Source organism: Palaemon carinicauda, chromosome 41 (genome assembly GCF_036898095.1).
Source record: "Palaemon carinicauda isolate YSFRI2023 chromosome 41, ASM3689809v2, whole genome shotgun sequence".
NCBI classification, from domain to species: domain Eukaryota; kingdom Metazoa; phylum Arthropoda; class Malacostraca; order Decapoda; family Palaemonidae; genus Palaemon; species Palaemon carinicauda.
In genome coordinates this window covers 8818156-8839821 of record NC_090765.1, presented here as the reverse complement: position 1 = coordinate 8839821, position 21666 = coordinate 8818156, and the positions used below count along the sequence as shown (strand labels likewise).

Sequence of the window (21666 nt, the reverse complement as noted above, 5' to 3'; positions counted from 1 at the left end):
ATTGAATTTGAATGAAAATATCTTATGCTTTTTGTACTTTAGCTTATATTTTAATTTTCTGAAATATTTTGTCTTTTGTATTTCCGTATCAAGCGATTTTTTTTCCACAAATTTACTATTTGTAGGTATAACGTTACCAAATTACCTGCCCCCCCCCCCGGCAATCATTGAACTTATGAACCATTTGACCACATCCATTCACTGTTTGTATAACTCATAAACCATTTGACCGTATGAATGCAAATGTCCTAACTCCCGTTTTCTTCCTTCCAGCCGAGAGCTACCGCACAGCGTACGCCTGCGAGGGCACGATATTGTCCATAGAGTGTGAGCCCGGTCAGGTGATCAACGTCATCAGGGCGAACTACGGCCGCTTCTCCATAACCATCTGCAACGCCCACGGGAACACAGAGTGGTCGGTCAACTGCCAAAGCCCTAGGACGCACAGAGTGCTGGCTGATAAGTAAGATACTGTTGTGGATTTGTAATTTTTACTCAAGTATTTACTCAAGTATATAAGTAGTACCTGTTATAAGTATTGCATATGAAGTTCAAAAATATGTTTTTAATTTGATAATTGCTCATACTGTTTGATATCTTAGATGAATAGGAAACCTTTTAGTTTTTATCAGATTTAATTCCAATATCATATTGATATCTTAACATAACTGAGTCTTTTATTTATTAAGATAAATATAAAATTATCTTAGAATTCAAATCTGTAGAGTGGATTTGTAGATAAGAAATTGTTAGGATCTTTACATGAAATGCTCATATTAGTTAATGCATCAGGATAAATCACAGTGTTACTGCACACATGCATCGATGTTATTTCAATTGCAAAAGATTCCTTGATGGTAATCAGTGTGGGGTTTGACGTGTAGTTGGATGTACAAAATGTAAGTGCAAAGGAAAAAAAAGAATTTAAAGAAAAATAATTTTTGCTTTGTCTGTATATTATTATTAATATGGTTTGTGGTATTATAATTATTATTTTGTTTTATCATCACCATTTTATGATGAATTTGTTATGGTTATTATTATTATTATTTTTGTTTGTAGATACTTGTCAAGAGTAATGAATCGAATTGATTTTATATTTAAAGCGTGTTGTTAATCTTTATATATACATATACATACACATATGTGTATAATTTGTGTGTATGTATACACCGTAATATATACATATTTCGATATATATATATATTATATATATATATATATATATATATATATATATATATATATATATATATATATATATATACCTTCATATTAGCTATATATAATTATACTCCCTCCTAATATCTGGATTCTCACTACCTCGGGATCAGAGACCCAAGGTGGAATCAACTCAAGGTAATAGCGTCTGGTCAGCCCAGGGAATCGAACCCGGGGCCCAAGGAACTGAGGTTCCATTGACTTTCAACCCAGCCGCAAAGTGTTGCTAAGTCAATGGAACGTTAGTTTCTTGGGCCTGGGTTCGATTCCCTGTCCGACCAGAAGCTATTATCTTTGAGTTGATTCACCATTGGGTCTCTGATAGTTAGAGAGAATCCCGATACTAGTAGGTGTATAATGCCTAAATGTGCAAAATTATCATATACATACATACAGTATATGTATATATATATATATATATATATATATATATATATATATAATATATATATATATGTGTGTGTGTGTGTGTGTGTGTATGTATGTATGTATGTGTGAAAATCATGAAAGCTGACACTTGATGAGTATAAAATTTATTATCAGCCAACGGAAGGAAAAATGAAAAGACTTGATTGGAGTTAATACTTTCGTCATTAGGGACATCAACAGTCGCTGTTGAGTCTGTCGATATTCCTAATGGACGAAAGTACTAACTGCAATCAAGTCTTTCCATTTTTCCTTCCGTGGCTATAAATATATATATGTGCATATATATATATATATATATATATATATATAATATATATATATATATATATTATATATATAATATATATATATATATATATTATGATATATATGTATGTATGTATGTATAAATATATTTTTCTACATATGAACATTCATACATTCAAGCACAGTATAAGTAAATGGCTGGAAAGTAAGAATACGCGATGTTGGGTTCAAAGTGTGAGACGGGGGGAGGGGGGGGGGGGGGGCGTTGTTAGGTTGTAGTCGTATCAGGTGGTCCTGGGTCCTTCTTTATGTGTCCCTTGGGTGTCCTCATTGAATTTAACCACCCCAGCTCAAACCCACCCCATCTCTCCAATTGCTTTCGCTTTTTCTTGTCAAGCCTCTAGATGGTATTCGGGTGGGGGACGCTTTTGCTTGGAAATAAAAGACATGGCTATTAGTTTAATTTTTTTTTTTTTTTTGGGGGGGGGGAGGGGTTATATATTGATGGGATCAAGGGAGGCTGTAGCTGGTATAGAACAGCAAAGTGAAGTCCCTCTCTCTCTCTCTCTCTCTCTCTCTCTCTCTCTCTCTCTCTCTCTCTCTCTCTCTCTCTCTCTGTAGTTGCTTACAATTGGGACATTTGAAGATTTTCTATCCGCTCTTATTCAACTTTTTCTTGCTGGAATCAGATAATCTTATTCTAATGACAATTTTAAGACTTGTGATTATTATTTATTATTTATTATTATTATTATTATTATTATTATTAGTGTACATGGAGTAACTCTTCGACAGACATTTGTACATATTCCATCACCGTATAATATACCTGTAAGAATCTCTCTCTCTCTCTCTCTCTCTCTCTCTCTCTCTCTCTCTCTCTCTCTCTCTCTCTCTCTCTCTCTCTCAAAAGTAGCCTTAATCAGATTTTCCCTCATAACAATGTCATCAGCATTATTGTCAACCTCGTCTGTCATTCAAGGCGTTACTTCGACCTTGTTTGGTTTTGTTGCAAAAAAATGGCATTAAGAATTGGCGTTTGTCTTTTCAATATGGAAATTTGGTATTGCAGCAGTTGTCCTGATGGAAAATTTGGTTAGATATTTATTTCTTTTGTAAATATTTTCTATTTTTTTCTCTTGAAGTTCCTCTTTTTATAAGGTTTTGTTTGACACGAAATATTACTATTATTCTCTCTCTCTCTCTCTCTCTCTCTCTCTCTCTCTCTCTCTCTCTCTACTCTCTCTCTCTCTCTCTCTCTCTCTCTCACAGCAGAAACAAGGGTTAAGATTAATGGTAATTGTGCGTACAGCAGATCTCAATGTGTGCAGTACTCTTGTTTTATCGTAATGCAAGGAAGTAATGAGCATGCATTAACTAATACTAATTTTTTATTTCACTCATGACCTATTCAAATATATTTATATGATAAGTCTATTGATTGGTACAATATCATTAGAATTTTGCAGGAGAGTTACGGTATTATTAGATGTTTTTTTTTTTAGTTTATTTTAAAATAGTTTTTGTAGGCATTCTATAGATTTAAATTTTTTGCATAGAGAAGTTATTTTTTATTATCATTATTATTATCAACTTTTTCGTGTCGTTTGACTTTGTATATTAGTGCCAGAAGTTCCGTACACTTTTCGATGTATTGTCATTTATATGATTAGTATAATCAGTCACTTTAACTTGAATTATTAGTATTGTAGCATTTTTAATACATTCCAGTATTAATTAACCAGACTCAGATCACTGGATAGATCCAATATGAATATAGTTAGCAATGTTCTATGTGTATTAAACAACCACATATATGGAAATGATAACAGATGCAGCGGAGAAGCCAAATGTAGCATGTCCGTCAACAGCGTCCTCTTCGGGGATCCTTGCCCGCGCACTCACAAGTACATAGAGGTGCACTACACCTGTCGCGCAGGTAAACAGGGACACGGACCCCCTTAGGCTGGGCCTCGCGTAATCAGCTTATTTCTTTGCAGCTGGTTATGCCGTATTTAATTGTGTGTTTAATCGTAGGATCTACTAACACAGCCCACGGTAGCGATGTGGTGGTGGTTTTCCTTCCTTAGCTATCTAATGTAGTAAGCTTCTGATCATTTCTATTTTTGCAGGCAAGCGAGCAGGCTCAAGGGAAGCCTCTGACCGGCTCACTTTGTTTTTTTTATCTTTTATTCCTTGCAGCTGATAATGCCAAATTGTGTGTTTGTGTGGGGTTGGATTTCTTGTCTGGTAACACTAATGGTGGTGGTGTGGCATCATTTGTTTTGTTTTGGCAATACTGTAGTTGCTTGTTTCCTTTCTTCTCATATCATTCGGTGTCCTAAACCATAGGACATCAAGTGTACATTTGCTTTATATTCACAAAAAAAAAAGACTTTTATTTGATTGGTTTTATTTTCTTATTTATTTTATATAAGTGGGTTTTAAGTTTTCCATATTGATCTTTCTTTTTTATGACTTTTTTTTTAATATTTTCAATTGGGTCAGATATTTTTTCTTGACTTCGAACGGTTGTAACATGAAGGTTTTGCGTCGATATTTCCCCCAGTTTATAACAAACTGTTGGAGTTATAAGTTTCAAATTTTTCTTTCAACGCAGTATATAGCAGAGCGTGAAAAAGAAAAAAAAAATAATCTCGAAGAGGTATAGACAGATACATATCACGCAGTGCACTGTAGGTATTATTACTTGAGGGTCTTATGCAACCTGGTTAAAGTCTTTCCTAATAGTGCAGCTTTAAGGCCCCTGTTCTGAATAGCCTCCTCAACCCCAGCGCTATTGCGTGTGCCCAAAACCCATACACGTCCAGTCTAATTAATGAGAAACAAGCCTCTTCATTGCATTTTTCATTATCAAAAGCATTAAATAAGCGAAAGTCTCTCTCTCTCTCTCTCTCTCTCTCTCTCTCTCTCTCTCTCTCTCTCAAGAGGTCAAAGTTTCAACTGTTGAGAATTGCATGATTATGATAGAACCAGACACCTTACCGGGGATGGGATGCTGACCAGAGGAGTTATGTACCAATAAATTGATGACTTATGGAAGGAGGAGTAACAGGGATTTGAGGGGGGAGGGAAGAGGGATAAAGGGGGTGGGGGAGGAATGTCAAAATAATCCACTGGGGGAATTTTATAGCTGGAAATTATGATTATGATGATTCAAGTTTTAATTTATTATCGAGGGATGGATGAATACATTTGAGGTTGATGATTGTGATTGTTATCCTCAGGGAGAGAGAGAGAGAGAGAGAGAGAGAGAGAGAGAGAGAGAGAGAGAGAGAGAGAGAGAGAGAGAGAGGCACTTTGGACGTATCTTAGATATGCGAAATCAAAGTGAGATTGAAAAAGTTGAGAAGGGCATTGGGGTGTGGGAAGGGGTTAAAGGAATACGGGGAGGCACTGGGAGGGGGTTTAGGAAAGGGGGGTTGGTTCCTGAAGTGAAGCCAAGGAGTTAATTGTCTCGCCAAAGGTGTGTAGAACAGTCGCCATTACTGCTCCTCATACCACCTTCACCGCGCTTATTATCTCTCTCTCTCTCTCTCTCTCTCTCTCTCTCTCTCTCTCTCTCTCTCTCTCTCTCTGTTGGCTTCAGCTCCGGCCAACCACAACGACCTTATTAATAGCAGCTGATTCTTTTATCATATTATAATGTTGTATACCTATTTTTTTCCGAGACGTTCTCATACAGTCGAGGTCACTTAAATCTCTGTAATGTATGTTTATGCAGTTATCATACATCAGGCAACGGAGTGTTTCTTGCACTCTCCTACCATCTCACCATCACCTACCTACCCTCCCACCCACCCAGGCACCAGCTGTGATGATGATAGGCCATTATTAAAACTTCACTATTAAAGACGAACGTTGCGGTGTCCACTGCTGGTGTTTCCCGTGTGTACACACACACACATACTGTACACACACACACACACACACATATATATATATATATATATATGTATGTATGTATGTATATATATATATATATATATATATATGTATGTATATATATATATATATATATATATATATATATATATATATATATATGTATGTATATATATATATGCGTGTGTGTGTGTAAAGATGATATTCAAATATCTCGTGATTTTCATGGATTTAAGTATTAAGTTCCAATTTTTAGTTATTAATATCAATTTCAATATACTTAAGGAATGATATTTTCAAAGGGGAATTATGTATCAAAAGAGCTTCTGGCCCAGGCATAGGTTCGATGCCCTAATCATATATAACTCCAATTTGGATATGTTATTCTCAAGGTAAAGTGAATTTTATATCTAGAATTAGTTTCTGCGCAATATTTAAGTCAAATATAAACGCACAAATATTTACATCGATACGAACACTTCTTCAAAGTGTTATAGAATAAGTAAAGAAAATATCTTTTTCCATAGATTTATATTTATATAAGTAAGAATTATTTGGAAAGAATGTCCGGGTAATCGTGATAATCAATTTTTACATCTGTGTTTTATTCTTTCATTGATTGATGGAGATCTTTATCTGGCGAAGTCTCTTCAATCCTTTTGGTTGAACCCTTTCTTTCTTGCCTAGTTTATTCCCTGAGAGAGAGAGAGAGAGAGAGAGAGAGAGAGAGAGAGAGAGAGAGAGAGAGAGAGAGAGAGAGAGAGAGAGAGAGCTTTATATAAGATTTAAAAAATTGGGGCCTTGAAAAATAAATGCGTTTTAGTTGATTTTATTATTCTCATTTTGTTATTTTCCATGTTTTATACTGTTTATTTTTTATAGTCTTGCGTTTTTTAGCTTTTTAGGGTGTTGAGGGCTGGTGTTGGGGCGGGTGATTTTCCTTGAGTAATTTATTTATTTTTTTTTTGTCTTTATAGTCCATTATTTTGAATTTATCTATTTTTTTTTTTTATTTTGAATTTCATCATTTTTCTGCTCCTTCGTTTGTCATTTTGGGTCATTTATCATTTCTAATTTTGTTTTCGATTAAGTTGAAAGTTTTCGTACACGTCGAACCCCACCTGACTACAAACCGAACGAACATCTTCTCCCACTTGATTTGGGTGATGGAGACAGCTTCTTTGCTTATAGCTTTGTTTTAAAAGAAAAAAAAAACGTTTATTTTCTTTCCCCTCACAAGCTGCTCTGGAAAACCCTCATGCACAATCGAGGCCAACACGGCCAGGTTTGGCGACGGATGTGCTGGTACCCACAAGTACCTGGAGGCCCATTACCAGTGCAAGACAGGTAATGTACCAGTACCATAATCATCCGGCACCTTTTCTTACTATAGGTGGCTTCTTACCTCACTCTACTCCTACTGCAACAAGGAACTCGTTTCTTTGCACTTTTTATTGATTTATTTACACTTTTCAAATGCAATTTTTTCCATGAGTCCTTTTCCTCATTCATATTTCCTTCATGTCAGCGAGATATTCTCACAGATGCATTGTCAATCTAGATTTTCATGAATTCCATTCATTTAAATTCATCCGTGCATGACTCTCCATGTTTCATTCTTTATCTGGTTTTCATATGTTTACTAATTTTAATCAACATGATGACGGGACCATATTGCTGGAAATTTACTTTTTTCTGGAAAATTTAACTGTAATAAAGTGGTCCTGACATCATCCATTGTAAAGAGAATTTCAGTAATGCTCTGGTTCAACATTAAAAAAAAAAAAAAAAAAAATTTCTTTCATATTGCTGAAGTCCTCTTGGAAAAATGTTTGGTTATTTATTAACACACTAATCTTTATGTATTTATTTGTGTATCTACAAATATTTGTTTTCTTTGTATATAGGAATTCTAATAATCAAATACATTTGGCAGCTGCATTAGAGCTTTTGTAGAAACTTGTTGAGAAATGTATTTATAGATTTTGTTTCTTAGTAAATGAAGTAAGCTTTTATGTTTGAATGACGAACTAAAGATATTTCTTTGTATAATTTCTACCAGTACTGTCATATATTTCAAGTTTTATATTGTTTAGCTCATTTGAAATGTTTGTGTTACTAGATATTAGTAAAACTTTATTTCTGATTTTACTTTGCCAATATTGTTTGTTATTGCATCATGCAAGAGTTTATTTGCTCTGTGGGTTCAGTAATAAAATTTATGATCAATCAATGTTTGTAGTAATGTATCTCTTGAGGGTATTCACAGTACATAGTCTTAAATACAAGTCCTGTAGTATGTTGCATCAATTGTTTTACATTTCAGTTCTGAATTGATTTTGAAATTTGCTCCTAACTGTGTTTTTTTTATTACAGCAACCACAACTACGACTACTGCAAGACCCAGGCCGCCTTGGTTTTCAACTACGCGATCCCCTGTGTGGAGTCCTCCAAAGCTCAATGCCAATATCACAACTACCACTACAACTACAACACCTCCAACAACTACAACCAGTACTTCTACAACCACGACGACGACCACAACTACCACCACTATTGCACCTTCTACAGAGGCACCGCATGCAATCGAAGAGGAAGAGGAAGAAAAGGCTGTTGTGGAGACAGAGAAAATCCCAACACTCCTTCCTGGCCCTCAGCCAAGTTCTCCTGCTCCACCCGCGTCATCTACCTCCTCAACTACGACAACCGCCACCTCCATTGCTGGTTACAGCACAACATCTTCTCCCAGTACGCATGCTCCTCCGATTGGTCCCCCACGAACGGAAGGGGACTACGAAACTACTTGGTGCCCACCTTCTTTCGGGCGAGGTCTTTACTGGAACTGGACTCAAGGTGGTGAAATAGCCGTTCAGCCATGCCCTGGTGGGGCATCAGGTTGGGCAAGGCGACCTTGCAGCTCGTCAAATTGGGCTGGTCCAGCAGATCTCAGTGAGTGCCGGAGTGTGTGGTTAGCCACCCTTGAAACACGGGCTAATGCTCATGAATCTCTGCTAGTAGTTGCCACTGATCTAGCCACTGTGACAGAAAGTAAAGCTCTGTATGGCGGGGATCTCACCACCACTTCCAGATTGCTGTCAACACTAGCAACGAGAATGACAGAACATGTGAAGGAGTTTCCTGATCCAAGGCAGAGACAGGCATTGGTTACTGAACTGTTGCAGGCAGCTTTGTCTACAGGATCATCTCTGCTTGCTGCTGGCATGGCAGGTCCCTGGGGAGATTTGGTTGTCCATGAAAGACGGCATGCCGTTACACAGTTAATGGTAGCTTTGGAAGAGGCCTCTTTCCTTGTAGCAGAATCATTGTCTGATGGTGCAGAAGCTGCATACTTCAAGTCTCATGTACTTGTATCAGCTCGGTCAGTATTAGCAGATGGATCTGCAGTCGAATTTCCGTCTGTTCAAGACAAAACATTGGAATGGGGCTATGCTGATCATATAACTCTTCCTCCGGAGGCAATTCTGGAAAACAGTGAAAGGGGAAATACTAAGGTTGTATTTTTAACATATAGACATCTGGAAGATCTCCTCACACCTAGTACTGAACCTAGTGCTGAACGAGGATCCAACGTAACTCGTATGGTTAATTCAAGAGTAGTGTCCGCTTCACTAGGGCCTGGTCGCCACATTCAGCTACCTGAACCTGTCACACTTGTTTTTTCATTGCTCAAGCAGGAGAATATGACACGTCCTGTTTGTGTATTTTGGGATTATACAACTGCAGACTGGAGTGATGAAGGATGTCGAGTAGAACACTTTAATCGTTCACACGTAACTTGCCAGTGCGATCATTTGACTAACTTTGCTGTCCTCATGGAAGAAGGTGCTGGTGGAGTTGGAGAAGATCCACAAGCTGCTTTCCGTATATTGGCATATGTTGGCTGTGTTGTGAGCTTGGTTTGTGTAGCTGGATCTCTGATTGTGTTTTCAGTATTTCGTGGACTGGCATCACCACGGACAGCTGTGCATCGTCATGTGTGCATATGTCTTACAGCAGCAGAATTGGTGTTCCTGGTTGGAGTTTGGCGTACAGATGTGCCTGTTCTCTGTCCAGTCATTGCAGGCGTCCTCCATTATACCGTCCTCTCTGCATTTGCTTGGATGTTCATGGAAGGTAAGAATTTCTGTAGCCATCAATATTTTCAGCTATATACCTTTAAAATAAGTGTATAATTATGCGCACTTAATGTACAGTTAATGTACCCTGTTGTTTATTTAACTTAAACTATGCTTTAGCATTTTTATGATGCATAGACGACAAATTAATGGAAATGTAACATTATTATTTTCCTTGCTTCATATTGATTATTTTTCTAGACATAGTACTTGAAATAATTATGTTTCTCACACTAAATGTTTAAATTTTTACCTTTTAGGTGTTCATGTTTACCTGAGTGTAGCAAGAGCAGTTGAATGTGATTCCCTGCGCTTGCGATGGTGGCACCATGCATTGGCCTATGGTCTTCCCTTGCTTGTGGTAGCTGCAGCTGCTTTAGTTGACCCATACAGCTATGGAACTGACCAATACTGTTGGCTCAGGACAGATAACTACTTCGTGTTCTCCCTTGTGGGTCCAGCCTTACTTTTCCTTGCTGCTGATGTGTCTCTCTTGGCTGCTGCCCTCATTTATACTTGCAGACTGTCTCCAGACGATGCTCTCAAGACCAAAGAAATGGCTCGGCTAGCATCTGCCAGGTAAATATTCATTGAATAAGTTTTGATCTTTTTCCCAATTTCTGCTCCCTGCCCCTGTATACATATAACCCTTGAAGGCTTTTCCGAGCAGTGAAATTTTCTCGGCCATGCTCTCCATTTTATTTTTTTTTCCTAGAAATTCTAATTCCTTCAGTGTGTAATTATACTGTATTTATAACTGTATTATTAGAGTATCTCCCTAATTAAATCCCTTTAACCACCTTGCTCAACGAGACTTCCGCCCAGGAGAGAGGAACAAAGTCTTGTTACAAATGTAAATTTTAACAATCCCTTTCCTCATTCTTCAACTGATGTACAGTTTTACTAATTCACGGACCCTCTAACCTGTTGCTTGTACTATCATTCCCCTTGTATTCTTTTTTTGATATCTCACTTTTTATTTTTATTTTTGTAATCTTTATAACTGCTGAATATTTCCTCCTTCACTGGCAGCGGCGTGTACACCAACGCTCTCCAGCACCGACTCTACTCTCGCCTGTAAGCTCTATACACAATTCACCGACATGGCTGTGCATGGCACGCTCTCCAATCTGGTTTTTATACTTCTCGTGTATTCTGTGCCGTTGTTCGTTAGTTTGTATGCATTCCCTCCCTTTCTTGTGTCGCTTTGATGCTTTTCGTATCGACCTCTCCAGTTTATCAAGCATTTCTTGGAACGTGAACTTGTCAGTACAACTATATGCATGCCTGATGTTGATGCTAACTATGGTTTTGAATATGTATAGTTTATACATTAGTCCAGATCTTTTTTAGCTATAATTATTTATAGTTTGTTACAAGAGGGACTGTAGTTCGCTGTGCCTTGTTTAGCATTGCCACTCTTAGTTGTTCTAGCTGTTATCCCTGTCCGTTAACGACATCCTTATCGTGCTTATCTATGTTTCCTTGTGCAATAGAATTAAATCCCTGATCCGCAAGATTATCTCCGATGTAAATAGAACATACGGCCAGCTTTTTGACCAAAGCTTTGCTTATCGTCTGTAAAACCAAGCTTCTAAGTGTTTTTCTCGTGGTATCAAAGCGCCAGTCTTTTAGAGTTACTGTGTTCGTGTGATTATGCCTCTCTTTTATCGTAATCGTAAATAACTTACTATAGCAGGTATTTTTAGAGATCGTATTTTTCTGCTTTTTGTTTTGTAGAAATAAATGCGTCTTTAATTTATTGGTTTTTGAGGTATAGCTTTTTTTATTTGATTTTTATTATACAATAGGATTGTGTTTTCATCTATTGTTTAATAAATAGATGTTAAAAAGTAGCTTCATCATAACAGAGGAATATTGATCTATTTAAGGATTTTATGGCGTAGGTTTTTTGTATTGAATGATATACTGTATAAGGTTTGATGAATGGACTTACAGGATAAATTTTTATATGATATGATTTATAGCATTTAGTGAAAAGATGTAACGTTTGATTTGGGGATATAACGTGTTAAAATTTTATTTTCGGATATAACGGTTGGTCGAAGTATGTAACGAAATACTTACCAGTTCACAAAGGTTATTTATGATTTTATTAAAAAGAACAGTGTAATGTTATTCACAAGATAGAACAATAGTGAAAACCATAAACATATAAAAGAGGCTATCATGGCAGTGATTATATATTCGTGATATGTTATTATTATCCCATAACCTGTCAAATTTAATTACATCCCATAGATTCTTTTATCCTGTGAAATACCCCCATAAACAAGAAATAGGCATTACTTCCTTTTTTTTATTTTATTTTTTATTTTTTATGGGGTTTGAAAATGAAGTCGCCCATGAGATCATATTGTTATATCAGCAATTTTATAATTATTTTCATAAGGCGCCATTAAGGCTCGCCCATAAATCATAGGTATGAATTTAAAGGTAGTAAGATTGTGTAGAGTTAGGCATGATGGTATTCAAATGCCCTCCCTTCCCGTCCCCCCCCCCCTTCATTTTTTATGTATACATCCACTTGTGTTTTACATTTTTTCCCAACATTGGTTTGTTACCCACCTTGGTAATAAACATGCGAGTATCTAGAATGTGATCCAACCTGACCCATCTGTGGTGGGTTACGTGATAGCGACCGGACTCTTGTCGATGGTCGGGGAAAAACTATTATTTAATTGTCTGTAATCCGAAGTAGCTCGGGTTATTTCATTTTATGAATTGTCTCGGTTTAAGTGTTGTTTTATATACATTTTTACCCCGAATAAATATCGTTTTCATTTGGAAAACCTTTCGCAATTGTGTAATGGTCTAAGCTAAACTCCGTTACACTGAATGTCAGGTTTTATGAACAGTTAAATTACGCCGTTAATCAAATAAACATGCAAGATAAAAATAATTCCAGTGTCAAGAATAAAACTCGTTGGAAACATTTGAGAGAGAGAGAGAGAGAGAGAGAGAGAGAGAGAGAGAGAGAGAGAGAGAGAGAGAGAGAGAGAGAGAGAGAGGGGGGGGGGTCTGAAATCCTTCACTTTTTTTTTTGTATCAAATACATAACATAGATTATCGTAATGGTTCGGAGCTTCATTAAGACTTCCGTGAAGACCTTGCAAAATCTGCGTCGTTCATGGATCTCACCTCTTAGATCACGGATACTGTGTAACCTCATCAACATTTTTCCTAAACTGTTATACGGGAATACAATTTCATTTGACCAGATTTGTCTTGTGTTTATGATATCGTCTCCACTGAATCCAGTGGTAGAGTTCATTTGGGTTATTTCTTTTTAATTTTTCTTGTTTCCCCCTAATGCGAAACATTTTTAAGATCAGTGGTTCACTGTTTTTGTTCTGGTTATTAGCGAAAGATGATGATTTTGTGTTGGACCTTCCACATTAAATCGGATACGAGATGATTTCTATGGAAATTTGTTTTTGGGAAATTATATATGGTCTTTCGTAATATGAATAAAAATAACATAACACTTAAATTCAGAAATGTATGTTAATGAGTATCCAAACGCATATTTCAACATGAAATGCAAATAGGATGTATACATAGTATGTTTGCTCCACCCCCAACATTTCAAGGCTTGTTCAGGTTTTGTGGATCTTTGCCTCGGAGACTTGTAGCCTACATATACAGGGTTTAAAACCGAGGGATATTTTTGCATTCCAGGTTTTATAGCACTTCCGAGATAGGCAACGCTGATACTGATGTTGTATTAGTTCAATGCCGTCTCGCTTATCGACATGATCTCTGGTTTTGTCTATATTTGTCAACGGGGTCTTAGTGTGACAACACCCACAATTGGGGGCCTAATATCTCTCTCTCTCTCTCTCTCTCTCTCTCTCTCTCTCTCTCTCTCTCTCTCTCTCTCTCTCTCTCTCTCGTTGCGTGTCTCCATCATCCATTTACAATCCGTGCCCTGTGGTATTGGAGGGTTCTCAGAATTAAGAGGGACTGGGAGACATGTCTAGAGTTTTGTCGTAAAACATAAGAGGGAGTCACAGACGCACAAATAGACTTAGACTTGTGTTATCTCAACTGCTCTGAATTTTGAGAGAAGGAGAGAAGTATCCGCATGTATTATGTACTACCTGTGCGTAAATATATGTTGAGAGAGAGAGAGAGAGAGAGAGAGAGAGAGAGAGAGTTTAAGTGTTATTGCAAGTAAGTGATTTTTCTGTTGAGCCCCTTAAGTGCTGCAGCGATGTCCAGGGCCAAACCACGCCGACTCCGAGGTTTTTCGTAATTAACGTAGCCCGGACGATTTGCATGGTAACTGGCTAAAAATACCCCATAATTACTGTCGTTAAAACAAGAGTGGTTTGGCACTTAACGTGCCCCGCGACTTGCCTACCTACCTACCCACCCCGTGGCCATTGGGCATACAAACACACATACGCACGCACACACAGACTTTACTCCGTGCTTAAGGAACTCTTTAGATTGTCTCTTGTTTGAGATGCGTTTAGAATTTTAAGCACCAGATATAAAAAGATAATTGTTTATGGTTCGGGAAATTTCTTAGAATCATACCACAGGCGTTCGGGAGTGGAATTACTTTGGTTTATTTTCTTTACATAATTATAAAAGAAATTAATGGTAAAAAAGCTAATCACAATTTTCTCAAGACTTTTACCTTATAGATATTAATTCTTTTCTTGGGATGTTAACATATGTGCGTGTTATGTATTTTATATGTATTATCAACAAGATATTTCCTTTGACGATCTTATATGTTAATATCTTTACTTTGTTTTATAACGGAATTTTTTTTTATCATAAGGCCAAGAGCTTTTTAAAACTTAATTTTCCGGCCCACTTTTTTGCCATTTTGTGTTCCAAAAATCATTGGTATGCGTCTGCGTGTGTTGTCATTTTTATGCATAAAAATATACATATACTGCTCTATATATACACGTTTTTTTCAAGTTGATAGAGGATCTGAATTTACTGGAAATCTAAATGTGACTCTTATAACGCGAAATAAGTTACTCCAAGTTACCGAAATCCATTTCGGAAAATTCTCGATAAGAATAGTAACGAACTACTGTATATTGTATTATTGATTTGATTTATTTATATGAAAGTTTTTTTATCGGAAACGTTAAAGCATATTTTTAACGAATTATAACATGTCTTTAAAGCTTTTGTTCTGTGAGTCTATTTATACATGTTGTTATGACGAAAGTCTTGTGAAGAATTTAAGGCTTTTCAGTTCGGCGAAGCTTTTTTTTTTTTTTTTTTTTTTTTTTTTTTTTGCTTATGTAGTCTAAATACTCTTAATGATATGGCCTTCCTGAAGAAATTTTCTACTATGATTTATTTCTTAGACAACTATTATAATGTCATTGTTATGTTTAAGCAATTTTTTAAAAAGTAAATGGAAGTCCTGAACATTGAAATGATAAAGCCATTCTGTATTCACGATAACAAATTTCACACAACTCTACATGTCTCTTTGTTATTATTGTAATGATTATTATCAAATGACAAATTTCACATATTTATTAAGCTATTATTATTATTATTATTATTATTATTATTATTATTATTATTAACCTGGTGTAAACGCTGCCTTTTCAGAGCCTGGTTGAGAGGCGCCATCACTCTCCTACTGCTGATGGTGTTGACGTGGACCCTGGGCTTGTTATTCCTCCACCGCCCGTCGCTCCCCATCGCTGCTGCCTTCTGCGTCCTGAACGCCCTCCACGGCATCTTCATCTTCATCTACTACTGCATCAGAAATCAAAAAGTAAGGGAACATTCGTCAGGAGAACTGTATCTTGTCATGTAGAGTTTTATTTTTTCTCGTCTTCTTTTAAAAGCCACAAAGTTAATATTTTGTGATTGTTTTAGTTCTCTCATACCTGAAGCATGTTTGATAATAAACATAAAGTTTAAACAGCAGTTTGTTATAAGTTTTGTGTGAGTTTGCTGTGTTTTTTTTTATTATGGCTGCTTGACGCTTTTATACGTGTGTTGCTTACGCTTTTTTATATGTCTATATTAGATCTACTAGTGAGTAGGCTACGACGAGAGTCTCAAATAGCTTTTATGAATGGTCACCCATCCATGAAAAAAACCCTGTCGAGTGCCGTAGTCTATAATGTTCGTGTCTGTAGGTGCGGGAATGGTGCCGTTCAGCAGCGGAGCGTGAGGCATGGCTCCCGCAGGCGGTGCGAGTAGTCTTTTCCGCCGAGAAGCAGACGTACAGCCCCAATAACAACAACACGAACAACAACCCCCACCACCCCGCCATCTCTCACGCCCTCAATCACGCCCTCGCCTCGCCCGCCCTCAATCAAGTGGGTAGTAACTCGTGCCAAGACTCCCCTCTCCCTCTTCCTCCAACCATCACCACCACAGCCCTCACCACCTTCCCTTCGTCCTCAACAGCCTCCTCATCATCCAATTCATCTGCCTCCTCCTCTTGCTCCTCCAGAAGTCCTCCTCCAACGCCTGTAGAAGGTGGTGGTGGAGGAGGAGGAGGAGGTGGCACTCCACCACCACCCCCGCCCACTCCTCCTCCACCAGCTTTGGATCCTGCCAATCCCCTCCCCCCTCACAAGCATCACCACCACCACCACCACCACCCCAGAGATGCGGCACAACGCCCCCCTGGCCCCTCAGCGGCCTCACCCCCGCCATCAGGTACACTCATAAAACCTTGTCAGGCTCGGGTCATCCTGGCTTACGCCCTTCCTCCTTTTCCACCTCTTCACCCTCTTCTCACATTGAGTCCTTCTGCTCTTGGGGCCTAATTATGCTGATACTATTACTACTACTATTATTACTACTGTAATTACTACTACAACTACTACTACATGGAAAAAGAAAGAGGAAGGAAGAAAACTATATATGTATATATATAGATGAAGGAGAATTGCTTGTTCCCGCCATGTCCTGTGGTGATGGTGGTTGTGTGGGTTTGGTGTGGATTGCTTTTGCCTCCTGGCTTTTTTGCACATAATTATCATTAGCGTATTGCACATTTAGCTATAGCTTGACCCATTTTATTTGCACATATTTATTTTTCATTGGCTTTAACTGTCCTTATTCTGCTTGCCTAAATTATTGTTTGTTCTAAATTGTATTACCTGAAATTTGTATTTTTGATATTGGAGTCATGGTAATGTCAGACTCGTTTGCTTTATACTTTTTGAATCTTGAATAAGTAGTTGGGTTTCAAATTTATTTACCTGACCAATCTTTTCCTTTACAGTATCTCCCAACGCTGTGTCCTCTAGGCGCAGTGAAGGGGTCAGGGGCCACCACACACCACCCTGTGGGCCCCCTGTTGTCAGGGGCCACATCCACGATGGGATCTGGGGGCTCCCTTCGTCAGGGAGTCACGGGCCACCTTCCGCTCGGCGCCCTTCACCAGTCGCTGCCACGCCACCACACAGTCACCCAACCGCGCATCGGCACCACCACAGCCACCACCACCAATCTTCATCACGCCACCCTTAACCACGCTGACGAAGACGCATCCTATAAGTCCTTCTCGAGGGATTCTGGCCATGGTGGATCAGAGCAGGAAGACTCGCCCCGCGCAGGGTGGAATAATCACCATCATCGATACTCGAACTCCTTAACAGCTGATCTCAAAAATGCCTACCTAGCTAAGCTGAACAGCATCAATGCCGCTGGTGGTTTCGATGGTAATCTTACTTTCCCTAATATTGAGGCTGGGAACAAGGTCATAACTGTGCCCAACAGTTATACAACCCAGCTCTCACATGCAGGTGTTCCTCCATCAGTTGCAGCGATGCTCCGGGGCACCGCAAACACTGCCCGTTCTCACTCTCCTTGGAACCATACATACATGGAAATAGAAACAGAATCCGACCCCGTTTATGAAGAAATCGAGCGCGAGCGTTGGGTGGGTCGGTCAGGTGTCGTCAACGGACCTGTGGGACAGGAGTCCATGCAAGTGTCTGACCTCTCTGACGAGGATGTCAAAAGAGGCACTCCCAGTGACATGAGCCGGCAGTCCTCCCGTAGCTATGGCGATGCCAGGCCTCTCCTTCCTTATCACTCCTCGAGTCACCACTTTTCAAGCCGCAGCCCCCAAGACCAACAATTTGCTCTCAGTGAGGAAAGGCTGAGGGACTTCAACGCTGCTCAGATGAGCAAAGACCTAGAACAACTTCAACAGGCACAGCAGCAATTCAGCCGTGAGAATCTGATGACAGTTGCTGTACTGAATGGGGAACAGGTTGTTTGCCGGCTGACCTCGCCTTCCAATCCTCAGGCGCCTCAGAGCCTCCCTGTTATTCATGAGGGTAACGGGCGCAGCATAGTGTCCCAAGCTTCCCCAGCTACAAATGGTTATCCCGCCCACTTGGTTGTCTCACGGCCTTCTCATCTTAGGCCCCAGCAGTACAGCGAGTGCTAATAGGCCTAAATCAAGGTGCAATGGATTTTTTATTAGTACTTCAGACTTCACTTTTGTGTAGAAGGTTCAGTAAAGCAGACAAAAACAAACAAGAATCTGGACGGTGCATATATAAATAGATAAATATATATATATATATATATATATATATATATATATATATATATATATATATATATATATATATATATATATATATATATATATATATATATATATATATTGTATAAATACATACTTTGCGAGTGTCTTTATAGGTATTTTCCACCTGTCTGCCAGCTGTTGCACAAGGAAAACAAGATACTGTTTGTGTTAAAAGTGACAAGAAGCCTTTCTCTCAACCTATAAATCGAAAACTGTATACTTCTGTCTTCAGCTGGCTTAGATCCTCGATGGTGCAAAGGCATTTATTTTGAAATCAAGTCGTATGATTTTAATTTGTGAATTTATAGAAAAGAAAACTTATTCGAAAAGACGAGTGACGAGTGCATGTGCGTTCAAAGACTTCATTTTCTTTTGGAGAGCGCTCAGTTTCCCCTTGTGTTTTGGGACCCTATTTGGCAAGAAGAAACATTTTGCAAGTTAGCCAATATAATAACTAGTCGATGTCTGTTTTTCTTAATATTATTTATTCTTCGTCCTTTTTTCGTTTACGTGTCGCAGAACTATATAATATAGAGGTCTGTGAAGAAGTGATGGTATGGACGCCATTGTGATTTATACGCATGTAAGAAGTGTTCCTCTTATTTTAAACGTTAGTGTGTGATACATTCCAGAGTCAGCTGTTCTAATTTCATTTTTTCTTTGCTTTACGTTTATTTCAATATTGGTTCAGCCTCAGTGCCAGAGTTGCTCTTAAACTTCGCTTCAGAATCACACTAAGTAAAACTTGAATGGCTATTTGAGGAAGTGCCTTTATTCGGTCAAAGGAGAAGTGTGTGTACATGTATAAAAAGCAATTATTTGGAATTGTATATATTGATGTAAATAGAATATATTTATATGTACGTTTTCTTAATGAAAAGCCAAAGCTTTTAGATTGTAGAAGAGTCTTCAAAGAGAGAACGTGAGAGTGAGTGAGAAAGAGAAAGAGTGATATTGAGCGATTCCGATTCCAAATGGGCCTTTTTTTCCTCTGCTTAGAAGAGAAACACTGATAATGATAATACAACTTTACATTATTTTTCCTTTGTTATGCATATTTCGCCAGAAGAGTCCCGGGGCTTTCACCGGCCTGTAGTGAATGAAATCATCAAGAATAAATAAAGAATAAAAATATTCACTTCATTTCAGATTGACATCCCCAAGAGACCCCAATTCCTCCCACCCCATCTCCCACCCTCCATTCAAGAGTTCATGATTGCATCGCCGACATTACTGAGGCATCATCATCTGCTATTGCTCTATTGCTATCAATGTTGCCTCTAGCATTGGATATCGACTCTGTTGATACCAACATAATACATTTTCTGTTGCGTTTCTAGAAAATGGTGTCTTCTCGACTCATAGGCGAGTTATTTTACGTTTGAAGGAATAATCATAAACAACTGTAACCTTATTAAAGAATTTTATTGATATATATGACCTCGAGAAGGCACCGTTGAGAAGAATAAAAGAGGTTTAGCTGTATTTGCTATTTAAGTAGCTTTAGCCGACCCCAGGGACTGTTTCTGCTGTCATTTATATCTCTTCTCCAACTTGTGAGCTGTGATACGTTGAATAGATAATCAGTGTAAAAATATGACAATAAACTGTTTAAATGGATTTTATTTTGCCTTTCTTTCCAATTGATGGACTCGTAGAAATATAAAAAAAATGGAGTAATAAAATGAATACCTTCCAAAAACTACACATTTATGAATATATAAAACTGTAGGTAGTCTGTGTACCCTCAAGCAAGAGATCTCTAGCCCAAGACAGTGGAAGACCATGGTACAGAGGATATGGCATTACTCAAAACCAGAGAACAATGGTTTGATTTTGGAGTGTTCTAAAACTGCTTACCGTAGCTAAAGTCTCTTCTACCCTTACTAAAAGATATGATAAAATTTTGAAGCCTTCGCATTTTGAAATACTCAAGTGAAATGCAGTTATGTGCATAGTATATAATTAAGTGGTTGAATACCTTCAGAGTGAGAATACAGATATTTATTTAGTATGCGGTATACAAATGTTTAGAAATTGTCACATTTGTTAATATGTGAAAATACCAATCTTCACACAACCTATAGCTTGAAAAATCTTTAAATTTAGAAATATGTAAGTATTTGCATTATCCAATATACCATTATACGGGTTAAAAACATTAAGATTTTGAAAGAATGTGAGGCATTAAATCTTCACATAATGTATAATAAAGTTTAAAAACATTCATATGATATATGCTGAATTTTGAACAGAAACTAGCACTTGTGTTGAAGAAGTGTTTAATTAGAAGAGAAATCCTCAATAATAGACTTACGACTTGCCAAATGGATATTAAAACGGTTGGAAACGAAACATGGGAATTAGTTATATCTCATTTAGCCTATGTATAAGATTCATGTATCTCTGCTACCAAATAGTAGCATATGCCTTGTTTCCCAAGTATATAACATTTGTCATACAAACCGTAAAACAGAAAACTATTATTGCTCAATCATAAAACGTTCAAATGTACGAAGGGAAACTAGGACTTAAATCTAGATCTTTTGAGAACCTTTTCGTGTTATATATGGCCTCGCATCGGGATCCAATAAGTACAGTACATAAGCAAAATAAACACCTTGAAAGAAGTAGAAAAATTTCCTTTTAAATTGGCGTAGGGAACAGTTCATGTTAGGCACGTAACTCCTTTGAACATCCAACCAGCCGAGCTTAGTTGGCTGAATGTAGCCACCTGTGGTGGACTTCGGTTCTTGCGTGAATTGGTATTGGTGTGAACAATGGTATTCTTGGATTAGAATCATTTATTGGCGCATTATCGGAGAGATGGTGAGTAGGCTACAAGTTAAAATTTTGCTGTAAAAAAAAAAAAAAACGGTAGAAATCCTGGCATAAATGTTGCCAGACATTTACCTTTTTAAAAACGGATATATTGACGTTGAGGAGTGATATTACGGTCATCAACCCGTAAAAAGGTGATAAAGTAGGGTAAAAATTACTGTCGCCTGTATTTTATTGAAATAAAGCTGAGAACAGAATATTTTTACGGAGAATTTCCGATTAAATTTACGGTTTTTTTTAAGTGTACCCTGAAGAAATAAATGGGGCAGTAGGTTGGAATATTCAAGATAAAAAGACATTGAAAGTAATAAG

At 37.8% G+C, this 21666-nt stretch overlaps 1 protein-coding gene across 1 annotated transcript; it reads left to right on the top strand.

Moving 5' to 3' along the window:
• The first annotated feature begins 233 nt into the window (after window positions 1–233).
• On the top strand, window positions 234–20133 carry LOC137632343 (latrophilin Cirl-like). The gene is made up of 8 exons (XM_068364279.1): window positions 234–463; window positions 7043–7149; window positions 8179–9936; window positions 10199–10517; window positions 10971–11015; window positions 15555–15723; window positions 16094–16276; window positions 17194–20133. The coding sequence occupies exons 1-8, from the start codon at window positions 234–236 to the stop codon at window positions 18367–18369; spliced, it is 3987 nt and encodes a 1328-aa protein (XP_068220380.1). The 3' UTR covers window positions 18370–20133.
• The last annotated feature ends 1533 nt before the right edge of the window (window positions 20134–21666 follow it).

Coding starts and splice junctions, on each gene's coding strand:
- LOC137632343 (XM_068364279.1), top strand. CDS start 234: ATGAATGCAAATGTCCTAACTCCCGTTTTCTTCCTTCCAGCCGAGAGC. Junction 9,937..10,198: donor TGCTTGGATGTTCATGGAAG/GTAAGAATTTCT, acceptor TTTACCTTTTAG/GTGTTCATGTTTACCTGAGT. Junction 16,277..17,193: donor CCTCGCCCGCCCTCAATCAA/GTGGGTAGTAAC, acceptor TTTCCTTTACAG/TATCTCCCAACGCTGTGTCC.